The 14,909-nt window shown below is 32.7% G+C and overlaps 2 protein-coding genes across 3 annotated transcripts in view; one reads left to right on the top strand and one right to left on the bottom strand.

Annotated features, from left to right (window-relative positions):
- Nucleotides 1-14,909, top strand: part of LOC130814806 (oxysterol-binding protein-related protein 4B-like) — a 988,965-nt gene that overhangs the window by 55,208 nt on the left and 918,848 nt on the right. The window lies entirely within an intron of this gene.
- Nucleotides 222-13,548, bottom strand: LOC130814788 (putative inactive cadmium/zinc-transporting ATPase HMA3). Its single transcript, XM_057680991.1, has 10 exons — nucleotides 13,346-13,548; nucleotides 12,425-12,666; nucleotides 5,169-5,426; nucleotides 4,967-5,064; nucleotides 4,319-4,574; nucleotides 3,901-4,038; nucleotides 2,882-3,209; nucleotides 2,571-2,773; nucleotides 2,057-2,268; nucleotides 222-1,946 (listed from the first exon to the last, which is right to left on the bottom strand). The coding sequence occupies exons 2-10, from the start codon at nucleotides 12,645-12,647 to the stop codon at nucleotides 471-473; spliced, it is 3,192 nt and encodes a 1,063-aa protein (XP_057536974.1). The 5' UTR covers nucleotides 12,648-12,666; nucleotides 13,346-13,548; the 3' UTR covers nucleotides 222-470.

Raw genomic sequence — 14,909 nt, 5'->3', positions numbered from 1 at the left:
GGATATCAACACTTAAATGCTCATGACTTGTTATCCAAGTGCAGCAAATCAAAACATCTTTTGCATAAGATGTTCAATTGTGCTTCCCCTTTTATGAGTACTCAATTCTTGAACAAGATTCTCTATTTTCGCCACTTTGGATAGAATTTTCATATGAAGCAATTGGTGCATATTATATTTGGCCTAAACAAATTGGATTGATTACTAACAAAACCTTGTAATCACACTGAAAATCCATCTTCCATTAGCAAATACACATTGTTGACCTTGTTTCCCATCAATTTAGACCAAAAAAAATAAATAAAAAGGGAAACAAAACTTAATTATCCTTTGTTTTGTACAGAAAATTAAGGTTAAGTTCCACTTCATAGCTTAATAAACCCAAAAGAAGAGGTTCTTTCTTTTTTTTTTTTTGTTTTTTTTTTTTTTTCCTCCTATGCACTGTAACATGATACAAACTGATTTACTTACTATTCAGTTATAATTTCTGTGAGCCCTCCAAAAGCAGCTCCTATATGACCCTGTGAACTACCGCAACACTCCTTCCGGAAGCTCTTGCAGCATGCCCTGATTTCCCTTTTTCTCAAACTGTTACAAACATGGTGGGCAACCACGTTCGAATGACACATTTGGTGCGACAAAACATGATGGTGGTGGTGATGTGCTGCATGATGCATTTCATCGGACTTTTGACAATGTTCATGCCTCGACACATTATTCTTGTTATGCAGCTCGTTGATCACAGGACTACAATGATGCCCACCTCTTGTTTGACCCTCAAATTTCATTTTGACCCCATCGGTATTTTTATCACAACAAGAGCTCTTCTGTTGACAATGCTGATTCACCCCCAAGTGATCATGATGTTCCTCTATTTCCGAATTGTCTTGTTTAACAAACGAGCCAGCTTGACTTTCGAGAATGTCTAGGTAATGATCTTCATTAGAGAGCGCGTTCCCTTTACAAAGACGCGAGCTATGTGGATCATTGAACTGACTCTCGGAAGCACATTCATGTGCATCACAGTGATTCTCATGTGTGTCATGACAGAAATGTTGGTTTGCGGTCTGACAACATTTTGGTGATTCGGATTCAGTAAGCGTCTCTGCTTGATCTTTGAAATGGTATTTACTTCCGCTAGGAGTGGTGCAGGTCGGAGAAGAACAATCGACTGGTTGACAATACTCTGGAGTTGTCGTATGACAGGTAGTTGTTGAGCAACAAGACTTCAGATTAGTCGACTGACATGGAGTAGTCAGACAATTTTGTAACGAACAATCAGCGGGCCCATATGAATGGGATTTACTTGTTCGGCATGGAGTAGTTGTGCAACTCTGAGAAGAACATTTCACGGTCTTACAAGGCCTGTGCTCTGTGTTCTGACATGGAGTAGCCGAGCAACTCTGAGAAGAACATTTAGCTGCCTCGCATGATTTAGGCAGTGCAGTTTTCGAGCAACATTTTGTCTTGTGAGAATGACCTGACGAGAACAGTCCAAAGCACCTCCTGCTTCCATGGGAATGATCGGATCCTCCGAGCAAAAGCATGCTGTTTCCAATTACAATCAAGCATGTCAAGACGTCTACCAGAACTGCCAGCCAGATTAGAGGATGGCCCGCAAAGGCAAAAGCAAGGACTCCCGCCTTAGTAGCGATAGAGAATATTATGTTCTCGATCACTTTTCTGCGGGTTTTCCTTGCTAGTTTAATAGCTTTCGGTATCTTCCTGATGTCGTTTGACATGAGAACCACATGCCCCGTCTCCGTTGCGAGTGCTGAACCTGAAACTCCCATTGAGATACCAACATCTGCAGTTGCTAATGCAGGGGCATCGTTTACACCATCACCTACCATAGCTGTGGGCCCCTCTTTCTTGTAGTTTGTTATAATAACGGCTTTGTCCTTGGGCAAAAGTTCTGCATGAACTGCATCTAAAGCTTGTCTGAGCTGCAACAAACAAAGAAATCAACTAATCAGAAAATCCTTGTCATAAGATGTTCTTGTACACTTCAGAAGAGCTATGATGATGTATTAGGTTTATATGTCTAGAGACAAACCTGCTCATGTGCACGCATTGCTGTAGACCGACTATCTCCAGTAAGCATAGAAGTTCTTACACCCATTGATTTTAGTTCTTTAATTGCTTCTGCAGCCCCTGATCGACAGTCGTCTGTCAGGCTGAAACTTCCAATGATAGTTCCATCGCAGTAAATATATCCACATGTAAGAGCTTCCTTCATTTGATCTTCCGTTTCGGCAATAGTTGTTGCTGTTATTTGGTTCCAATAAACATTTCAAATCAGAATATCCTTAGTTATCATATTCTATAAATGCGGTAATGGTCATGGGCGCAGTAACAGAACGGTGATGCGGTAACGGGAGTAATGCGGTTATCGTAACACCTAAATATCGGTCGAAACCATAAGATATCTATTGATATGGCCTAAAACACAGTTTTTTTACACTTTTACGAGTTACAACACGGGAAATATCGGTTCGTTTAAAACCTTTTCAGCGCAGCTGATGTAATGTGATGACGCCTTGTTTTTACAAAATGTAGTAGCTGCTTACCTGCTGTACAGTTGGCCCTTTGGCCTAGCTTCTGGTTTCCAATATAGATATATCTTCCATTAATTCTCCCTGAAACCCCTTCACCAGGAAAGCTCTGAAAGTCTTCCACATTTTCCGGCTTTGACTCAACACCTCGAGATTTTCCATAATCAACAAGTACACTAGCAATTGGATGGCTCGACTTGCTTTCAATGCTTGATACCCTTTCAACAGATAAGAAAGTTGCATCAAATTATGAAATTACTACACGATAATAGTCGATAGATAACATAGCCTAAAGTTCTATTTCAATTTTTCTAAAGAGCACCTACCAGTAAAGTAGAGTTGCGGAAGTAACATCAACGGAAAGTGATTGGAAGTTCTTCAACGAAAATTCACCTCTTGTTAAAGTTCCAGTCTTGTCGAAAGCTATGTGCTTGATTTTAGCGAGGATTTCAAGATAGTCTCCTCCTTTGATCAAAAGCCCTGAAGTTGCAGCTCTAGAAAGTGCACAAAAAGTTGCTACCGGTGTCGAGAGAATAAGCCCGCAAGGGCAAGCACTGACTAAAACTACTAGTGCTAAGTAAAACCAATGTTTTCTGTCATGAAGTTTCATTGCAGCAGCAACTGCTGCTATACCAGCAGATATTAAAATAACACCTGCAATACAAAGCCAATAAAACTCCACATTTTGAATAAAAATCAGTTTTCATTGATAAATATTAATTAATTAAAGGAAAAATTGACATTAATAATCCAACCTTTTACCTATCTGCTGTGAATAATCCTATCTTTAAATTATTTTCTAATAATCTAACCTTTGTTATATATTTTCCCACAACATACCAAATTACTAATAATAGGTAATAGTAGGGTATGCGGCCAGTTAACTAAAACAAAGGTCGGATTATTCATAGCGATCTAAGGTCAAATGTTGCATTATTAGAATATAATCTAAAGGTGGGATTATTCACGAAGGACGAACAAAAGTTTGGATTATTAATGTTAATTTTTCCTTAATAAAATCACTCAATTTCAATAATCATGCATGGTCAACAATGTCAAAGTCTTAATTCCAAAAGATCAAGGCCGACTACATGAACCAATGAATCAGTTCCAATGGTCGTCCATATGAATTCTTTTTCTCTATTCATTTCAATTTTCTACCATTTCAACGCTTGTGACAAAGGTCCGATCCTCACTACCTACATATCAATCGATTCCCCATCCCCGTCTTACAAGTTTGGGATTAACCTTAGCCCCCAAATAACAGAAAAAAACATAGAGGAAAAGAAAGCCTGATACAACATATAATCTAACCAAACAAAAGGGTTTAAGTTGATCAACAAACCTGGTGTATAATACTTGGCACATTTGTCAATTAATCTCTGAACACTAGATTGATTTTTCTGAGCTTCTTCTACTAACCTAGCCAGTTTTGCTACAGCACTATCCTCAGCAAGACCAGTTGTTTTTACACTGACATAACCTGACATTTTAAATTTGAAAGGCGATCAGCAAATAAAATAGTTCATTAAATCATATACATATCTATTAACGTGAAGTTGCAAATGATGTTTGATAATAAGGGTCAACCGAAAACAACCTTTTTGTTATCAGTCACAAAGGTAAATTGCGTACACTCGAAACCCCCAAACCCCACCTATGTGGGAACCACTCAAAGGCATTGTATAACGGCTTGTTGTGGTTAATCAGAAAGAAATTGGTAAAAAATGAAGAGGATAAGACATAGAGAATAAGATAATTACCATTTACATTGACAGTTCCTGCCCATACAGTAGAATCCTTGTGCTTGGGAACAGGATATGACTCCCCAGTTAATGTTTTCTCGTCAACTTCACAAGTTCCTTCTACCACAATACCATCAATTGGTATAAGTTCACCTGCCTTCACAGCAACCAAAGTATCTATTTTAACATCTTTGACATTTACGGTTTCTCCTGTTTCTGCTAGAGTCGCCTGTTGAGGTGTCATGCTCAAAAGTGATGACATAACCGCGGTTGCCTGAGACACATAAACGAGACGGGCAATAAAATTTTGTTAATATACTTGGTTTATTTTGTAATAAGATTAAGGCAAGAAAGCACTTAATACACCCAAGATACTATGATATTTTTCGGAAATTTCATGTTATAAAAACCCTTCTTCCCCTCGAACACTGGTGAGTACTGAAGTTGAATAGGTTAGAGTATATAACATATCATGGAGCCTCAACCATCAGCTTAAGTTTTTGTTTGACAGAATACTGTGTCTGATCCTCGAATAGTTTGGTTGTAGAAGGTTAATTAAACCTTAATGAAGCGAAAAACAATTGGCAATTGAATCTTATACTAATTGGTTAAAATGAAAATGCAGCAAAAACAAATGGTGGACAGTAAATGATGAGAGTTCGGAACCTTTTGGCTAGCCCTGGATTCAAGCCATTCCGCGATGGTGAAAAGAAAAACAATAGTACCGGCTTCTAAGTAATCCTTCAACACAATTGTGCCTATCACTGACAAGAGACATACAAATATTACGTTAGAAACTATCTAGGAGATATTACTCAAGTTTCATTGAAACAGGTCGATAGAATAAGAAAATTTTACGATGCAATACCTGCTATAAGCATAAGAATATTGACATCGATAGTGAAATTCCTGATCGCAATCGAACCCCGCAAGAGAATAGGCCAAACACCAACAGCAACGGCTGCAACGGCTAGCCATTCGAGAGGGTGGTATACGTACTTGAGAAATGAGAATGCGAGCAATAACCCTGATGAAATAACATAAGGACTTGGCCATCTTCCCCTGTTGTTTGTTTTCCCTATGACTCTTACATTTGCTTCTAGCCGAGCTTGGTTAAGTGCCTTCACTGTTTGAACCAATTCAAAGGACTTTGTTATAATATCATTACTAAGTGCATCTCAATCCACAAAATCGCACGTGAATCTACACAACGTCACTGTCTATGAAGATATGGTCTCTTAACATGCTATTAGTAGTCTAGGTAACGGTATCGAATAAATGTCAAGTATGAGCAAAACATGTGTTGCATCCAAGCTTCTAACTTAAAAGATTCTTGTGTGATGGAGCATCATAGAGTATACAACATATTCTGAGATTTTAACCATCAGCTAAGCTTTAGATGAAACATGATGTATATATATGATATCAGCCTATTGCAATCAATATGACATTAGCAAATCAGAGATCAATTTGTAATGATAAAATTAATCTTGATGATACATTTTTAGAACATCTTACAAATTGTTCTATAATCATATTAGTTTAACCAATTTTTCATGTTATCTACTTCTAATGTTTAATTATACACTTTTTATCGAAAATCTTACAATGTTCATATTTTCAAATTTTGGTTCGTTTTACATTATCAACTAGCTTACTCCCGAAAACTTGTGTTAAGTATACTTCCTGGCTCGGACTAACCAAGTTTGCTACATTTCACATTTTTATCTTACATACATTATTTTTATCTTACGTACGGGGTGCGGAGTTTTACGCGGGGCGCAAAGGAGGTTCTACCTTGGGCAGATCATTGGGCGCGAGCCGCAGAGCACTGCGATTTTTGCGGGAAGTTGATTTTGGCACGTTTTTGGCCGGTTACTCTTAGTTTTTGACGGTTTCTTTTGTATTTTCTTAACCCTAATTTCTTTTCATTATGAGGTATACTATATACCCATGTAATTAGAATTAGAGGATGCAATGCAAAACACAAAGTGAGGAAAACTAAGAGAGAAAAAGCTTAGACAGTCATTGTTGTGGCTTCTTGTTCATCTTGTAATCTCTCGGTTTATAGTGAAAGGTTTATTCTCGGTGCTGGTGGATGTAGCTATTACATTGATAGTGAACCACGTTAATTTCTCGGCGTGATTTTCTTTATTGTTTGTTTGAATATTAATTGCTTTTCGTTATTGTTTTCGATTCTTACTTCCGCTGTCGCTCAACAATACCTTTTATGGGATCCAACCACTTCTATTAATTCTCAAGTAGAGATATTTCTCATCTTTCAATGTCATCCAAAAAATTTATTTATTTTTTTTAACTTTCTGAACACCTAAACTACTCCTTAATATTTATATCAAACTTCTTGATAACAAAATCTAGAGGACATAGAAGTATGTCAACAATATTCTCGAACAGAGGAACCAATCATGTAATGATTTTATCAAAAATCTCAAAAAAAACACACTATAAACAGAATCTTACATTGAAAATCCTTGACTTTTCAAAGAACCAATTAAACCAAAAGTATTAAGCTGATGACTGAGACGTCTAAATATGTCATGGTTTTTATCACACCCCTCAATTGGGCTAGAAATGTAGATACAATACATACCCTTCTCATATATAATACTAAATATTCCACTTAAAATAATAAAGGGTGGATGATATTCAAATCTGAACTTCTGTTACACAATAAGCTATATTAATTAATCAACTCTACTAGCTTCAAAAATCTGTTGTAGTCTATCAATACATCATTAAAAACTAGAAAATGTGAAGTTATGAGACAAAAATGTAGTCATGGTGGGTTAGATAGTGGGAAGCCAGTCAGGAAATCACTGAAAACACACGACAAATTAATCCCTCTTTTTTGCTTGATGGAGTGTTCACTCATGTTTCCTTTTAATCTTTAATTTAATTATTATTTAATTAATACTTCTATTTGACTAATTAAAAGTTAGAGTTTTAATGTATATACTCTTCCTCTATTTCATAGAAGTACAATCATTGATTACAAGAATTGTTTACATTTTTAAGCATTTAATGGGGTCTTTTAATGTAATTATAATATTATTAAGAACATGAAAAGTAACAATAATAATAATAATTATTATTATTATAATTTTATGATTTGTGCTTCAAAATTATTGATATTGATTAATTAATGAACCTTTTATACTATCGGATTATTTTTAATATTTTTCATTTGAGGTTAGATGATGGCCAACCAACTATTCAAGCCCCCATTTGAACACAAATTATACCTTAGCTTTTAATTTTTAATCGAGATTTGAATAAGTTTTTTTTAATAAAAAAATTGTTAATTTATGAGTTTTAAAACAACATTACAAAGTTACAATTTACTAATATTTGGGTGAATATTGTCCCAATTAGGACTTGTAATAACTCTTTGGACTTACTATTATAAGAACTTTTATTTTTAATGATATGATATGTTTTAAGTAATTTATAGCTATCTTAAACAAAAGGTAAATTATATTTATAGCTATGAAATTGAAATAATAAATAAACTTCAACCCCTTTGTTTTTACTTAACCAACCCAAAACTGATTTGATCACCGTATATTTATGTCCATTCACTTTATCAAGCAATTTTATTTATTTGATATAAATAGAGGGTTGGATGGTCAATCCAACTAATGTTAGTGTTTGGTGAATTAGCTGGTTAAAACTAATAGAAAATATAATTCCATATCATTTTAATCTCAACATATCAATTAAGATAATACTATTGATATGTTAATTATCTTGAAAATATAATTATTTTATCTTGTAATTATTTATAGATAATATTACATTTAATCTTTATTTTTAGCACTTATATTATTCTATGTAATATTTTAGATTTTTCTTTTCTAGTATAAATACAATGTAATGTTATGATAAATATTAACAATCATTTTAAACACTTCTCTAAACTCTCGTAAACTCTTTACAAATAAGCTATTTTTGAACAAGTTGCTTATAACAGCGGGTTTAAAATCAGTTGTTAAACTAGTTAATAAAATCAACTGGTCAAATCAGCCACTATAATCAGCTATCAGCTACCAGCGATTTCGCAAACACCCTCTTTGTATGTTTTTTCTTTCTTTTATTCTCTTTATTCATTAAATCACTTTTTTCAAAATTTTTATAAGCCTATATATAATAAATGTGAGATTGAAATCTCCAATATTTAAAAATCTTACGCTGAATTTATTTAAATTTAAATAAAATAATAAAAAATTTAAAATCTTTTATTTTTAAGTTACCTTACACGTGCCTAATACTAGAGGTGTTTAATCGGGTCATCAGATAAATTTCGAATTAGTTGTTCGGATCGATTTGAAATTGGATTTTACGTTCATATTCTTTTTCATATAATTTTAAATTATTTTTAAAGTCGAATCAAATCGATTTCAACTGCAAAATCGAGTAAATTTTGGGTTATGGGTCTATTTTGACACCTATGCCTAATACCTAAAACCAAAGGTCAAGAGTGCGTGGAATGTGCAAAGAAAATACATCAGAATTAAGGTTCGTGTCACACATGCATGCATGGATTGTGCAAGAGTTAAATGACAATACCTACCTGCTGGCTACTACCTAGCCTAGCTATCTTCATATTACCTCCCTTTCAAACACTTCCATCATTTCAAAAAATGATTTATTGATAGTAAAATATTATCCTTAATATTATTCTTAAATATAATTGATGATAAAAGTGTAAGAATTAATAAGACATAAAATTAAAATAAAATAAAATAATAAAAGTATTTATAAATTACTTTACGATATATATTTATGTTAGGGGTAGAGGTGTTTATTCGGGTGATCGGAGATTGGTTTTGGACGGTTGTTATTCGGTTCGGTTGTATTTCGAAAGCGTATTACGGCGGGCCACACTCGGATCGGGTCGGTTAGTCACGGTTCGGTTAAAAATCGATTATTCGAGCTATCGGGTTAGCATCAGTTCGGTGTCGGGTTGAAGTTCGAGTTGAGTATCAATCGGTCTCGAGTAGTCATCGGTTAATAATTGGTTCGGTTTTACCGGGTACATATCGATTCGGGTATTTTTCAAGTAGAATTCGACTACGAATTACAAATTACTATCGATCGAGAGTCAATATCAAATTAAGTTGTTAGTCATTTTTTAATTGATGATAAGATTCCCTTTACTTAAAACAAAATAGTTAAAATGCAAATCAATAGTGATCATTTTTTACTTTGTTACTTTTACTTGTTTGACTGAAAATTAAAATTACAAAGTTCTATTAATTTTCATCTAATTCGATTAAAAGTAGTTAAATAAACATTAATCATTGGTTATTAACTCTAAATATATGAAACCATGTATTTATAAAATTTGATTTATTAAAATATCTATTAGTTTATTAGATTAACTAATAAAATGATTGAATATGAGTTTATCATACTTCTATGTTAAAAATTAGTTCAGGTTTACAGCAGTTCAATCTAAAATTCGTTCGGGTTAAATTAGTTTTAGCCGGATCGAGTTCGGTTTTCGAGCATGATTCGGATCGAATATGACTCGGGTCGGTTATTATTAGGTTCGAGTAATCTCGGTTAACGGTTATGTGTCGGTTACAAAAATTGGTCATAGCCCGGGTTCAGTTTCCCATTTTCGATTGTCAACCGGTTCGGATAATATCGGTTCGATAAACCCAAAAAAAAAAAACACGTTATCGAATCGGTTTACTTTTGATTTCGGTTCGAGTTTTCAGATAGGACAAACTCCAAGCATGCCTTACGTGCTTCACAATTATAACATTTTCATTCTTGTACTGTTTAGTCTACCATCGCGTAGTCTTTGGCTTTGTTTGTTTCTTGTAGGATTTAAAGCTTTTGATTTATTTAAAATTCAAGCATACGAGAATTACGATTAAGTCTATTAGTCGAATATTTTTGTTTTTATCTTTGCAATAGAAATTCGATTTTTACCATCTACATAAAAGTTTAATTTACTTTTTCTCCTATCGGTAGAGATTCAGTAGCTTCATCATCATCATTATCATCATGATTAATTTAAAATTCAAGAATATGAGAATAACGAATAAGTCTATTAGTTAAAAATATTTATTTTTATCTTTATAATAAAATTTTGATTTTCACCACCTACATAAGCCGAATAAAAAATACTATAATAGAAGAGTACATATACACACTTAAGTTGAGAAGAAAAATTATTGAACAAATGAAGTATGAAAACAAATGTGACGCACTAAAAATCTTTCCACCGGAAACAAATAATGTTTCTTATCATTCATTCTTTAGCAACCCATTTTAGCTTTACTTTTTAAAAGGCACGAAAAGAAAAGGTTTGGTAAAAATTTTTCTCTTTTTATTCTTGGGACAAGCGGTGGACAACAACTACACTGTCGCAATTCATTTGCATTTGGCTAGCTCCAAATAATTTGTTTCATATTTACTTTTTTTTTTTTTTAAGGATAGATGCCCAAATTTATTTATGAGAAATTAAATTTAATAAATAGTGTAATTGGATTAAAAGTTGAGGGGATATAAAGATTTAGACATTGGACTTTAAAATTCGGTTTAATAATGAGAGGGGAAAGGTTGAATTTTTGACATTTTTGTTATAAAAATATATAATTTATAACTAAACTAACTATTAGAAAAACTCCTTGCACCCCTTATATGTTTTCGCCACACGCTACTTGAGGAAGTTCTATAATATTTTATAGAAATTCCTATTCAAGTTACTAAACTCATTTAGTTTTTCACCTTTATCGAGACAGTATTTTAACATTTAATATCTCAAATTATTCAAGAAAATATTTTAACATTTAATATCTCAAATTATTCTTAATTAAAAATTATAAAAAATTAATATTAATAATCTATTGAGACGAATCAAACAAGCTCCCACATGACCATGTTTTAACTTATAGATTAAGAGTGATATTAATAATAAATAGCGTTTTCCACTCATTGAAAGCGGCAACTTATACGCAAAAATAGAGAGTGCGGCCAAATAATCCATCGACTCAGGAAAGATGCACAATTACAACTAATAATTTATCATGATGATTAAAAATATATACTTTAAGATTAACATATTTATTTAACACATTGATTATAGAGTAATAATTTAGCATAATAAAGCCAAAATAAATTAAAATTTAGAAGATTATGACTATATAAAAATATAAAAACTTGTATTAATGCGCATTATACATATCCGGCTAAAGACTTTGAGCCAAAATGGTTAGAGTTTGTGAGTTACAAGTTACAACTAATAAAGTTGGCAAAATTAGACTACTCGTTTATACATAAATTCCTTACACATTGATTACATGTATATATTAAAAGTAAATTTTAGTTCTACTTTTCGTCCATCATAAACTATTTAAGTAGTAGTGGGGTTAACAAATAATAATTTTTTAGTATCTTCTTCATTTTATATTTTCTTGAAATTTTAGAGTCTACATATAAATAATTAATAAACTGAAATTAAGAGATATTATATTAAGAGATATAAATTTTAGTTTTTAAAAAAATCTTAATATCAATTTATTTATGTGATAAATTGTAAGGCACACAAAAAATAAACAAGTGCGGTTAATAAAGTAATTTTCTTACCAAAAAGAAAAAAAAAACAAAATATAAATAATTTAATTTACTAAATCTTATTGCGGCCTTCTCACCACACCATGAGACGGTCTTAATTGAATCAACTCAAAATATTTTTTAAAAAAATTGCTTTTTTTATATGTGCGAATTCAAATTTTATTTATTTTTATTTTTTTTAATAATAAGCTGCTTGTCTATATTCGTTAAGAAGATCTTATAAATTTAATTATATAAAATTCCATGCATACAAATAAAAAGGAAGGGTAATATATAATTTCTTTAGTTTGGGTAATTAAATATTTATTTTTCTTTGAGTAATTAAATCTTTGTGACAAGGGTACGGGTATAAGAAAAAGCATAAAACTACTATAGATCAATTTATAATTTTTAAACAATTATTAAATAAGAAACGAATAGTGCAATTTGAAAAAAAAAATTTTAATTTTCATAGACAAAAAAAAAATGAAAATAATTGATGCAAAATAAAAAGAAATTGTAATAAGAGGGACTAACCAATTTGGTGAGAAGAAATAGAGAGAGTATCATGAAGAACAATGACAGTCCTGGAAGGAACAATTACTGATACTTCAATTACTCCTTCAAGTGGTTTCAATATCTTCTCTATCAATGCTACTTCTGATGAACAGCACAATCCCAACACATCAAAGTAGCTTTTCTCTACACTACTCTTCTTTTTCTTTTCCTTCTCTAAATTATTCTTCACACTTTCATCCATTTTTTCTTTCTTTTAAACCCTGCAAATTTAATTTAATTACACTGAAAATTTCAATGTTGTTGGCCACTAAAAAGATTGTGAGATTTTATATGTATTTTTTATTAAAATTTATTAATTAATTAATTTCTGTGTAGAAATATTTATTGAAAAGGATAAAAAGTTGAAATCTTTTTCCTTTTTGGTGAAATTGAGATATCAATAACAATGAAGACTTGAAGAGGTATATTTATGGAGTTGAATGTATTGACATAACATATTCTTGGAAATGAAAAATGAAAATGATCAAAAACTTAAAGCAGATGATTATAGTATTCTTCCCACCTCACATAAAAACCTTTTAGATGACTACAAGTATAAATGTAGCACACATGCCCTCCTTATACATGTTGATGAGTAGACCATGTATGAAATTCCAATAAATTACCCACGTTGGCCACCGGCAATAAATTAATTCAATAAAAAATTTAAACTGATGGTTATAATATTTTTTGGCCTCACAAACGACCCTTTTGAATTAGTTATATAAATGCAGCGCATATACCCTCCTTATACATATAGATGGGTGGATTATGAATAAGATTTGATAATTAATAACCTTTATTTCACGTTGGTTGCTGATACTATATTAATAATCTAACTCAACAAAACCCATTAAATTAAATAAAAGATGACTAAAGAGAGGGAAAAGAAAAGAGTACCAAATCAGAATCCAATGTTTATGTTCCGGCCAGAAATGGAAGAACTTAAAGATGATGAAATAAATTTGTTTAGATGAAGACGATGCGGAATAAGGTGGAAAACCAGGAAAACAAAAGAGAGGAAAGCATTTTATACAAAGAAAAGAGAGGAAATCATGGGAGTATTATTATAAATAAAGGTGTAAGAAATGTGAATTGAGATTATGGAAATACTACTCCTCACTTTTATATATAAATTATAGAAAATAGAAAAGAAAAAGAGTTAGGGTCCCACTATAGCATTGTTTCAAAACCATAATGTTAGGAGTGAAAGAATTATTTGGCTCGAATGAATGATTTCTCATTACGAGTAATGGTAATATATATAATATTACAAATTATACTTTAGAAAACTAAATATTTACCTAATATTCTATACAATTATATTGATTATACAAAATATTCTAGTAATCAAAAGATATTATTCTAACACACCCCCGCAGTCGAATCGGAAGGTTTACAGACGCTGAGACTGGAACGAAAATCATCAAATAATACTTGAGGAAGACCTTTGGTGAAAATGTCAACAATCTGATAACGAGTTGGAACATAAAGCACCCGAACATCACCACGTATAACTTTTTCACGAACAAAGTGAATGTCGATCTCAATATGTTTAGTGCGCTGGTGATGTACTGGATTACCAACCAAATAGACGACACTAACATTGTCACAATAGACAAGAATAGCTGTAGCAATAGGATAGTGAAGCTCAAGAAGTAAATTGCGAATCCAACAAGTATCAGAAACAGCATTAGCAACACCATGATATTCAGCCTCAGCACTAGATTTGGAAACAGTAGGCTGTCGTTTAGCGAACCAAGAAATTAAATTATCACCCAGAAAAACACAGTAACCAGAAGTAGAGCGGCGAGTGTCAGGACATCCACCCCAATCAGCATCGGTGTAGGACAAAAGAGTCGAAAGATTAGAACGATACAACTGCAGACCATAGTGAATAGCACCTTTGACATAGCGAAGAATGCGGTGAATAGCACCCATATGTTCAATTTTAGGATCATGCATATAAAGGCAAACCCGCTGAACAGCATATGAAATATCTGAGCGGGTGAAAGTAAGATACTGCAAAGCACCAACCAGACTACGATACAATGTAGGATCATCACAAGAAGAACCAGCATTAGCACAAAGTTTGCCGGAGGTAGCAACAGGAGTAGCAACAAGTTTACATTGAGACATGCCAGCCTTTTCAAGAATTTCAGAGGCATACCGCTGTTGAGAGAGAAAGAGGCCCGTAGATGAACAATTAACAGCAATACCCAAAAAATAATTAAGAGGACCCAAATCCTTCATGGCAAAGTCAAAGCTAAGTTTGGACATAAGAGACTCACGAAGTAAATCAGAAGAAGCCGTAAGAATAATATCATCCACATATAACAGCAGATAAGCAATATCAGAATCATGACAGTAAACAAAAAGAGAATTATCAGAAATGCTATTAGAAAAACCAATAGTAGTCGCAAAAGTGGCAAACCGGTGGTACCAAGCACGGGGAGCCTGTTTG

This window comes from Amaranthus tricolor, chromosome 6 (genome assembly GCF_026212465.1).
Source record: "Amaranthus tricolor cultivar Red isolate AtriRed21 chromosome 6, ASM2621246v1, whole genome shotgun sequence".
NCBI lineage: Eukaryota > Viridiplantae > Streptophyta > Magnoliopsida > Caryophyllales > Amaranthaceae > Amaranthus > Amaranthus tricolor.
The sequence above is the reverse complement of the archived record's forward strand: the minus strand, read 5'-3'. Positions and strand labels throughout refer to the sequence as shown.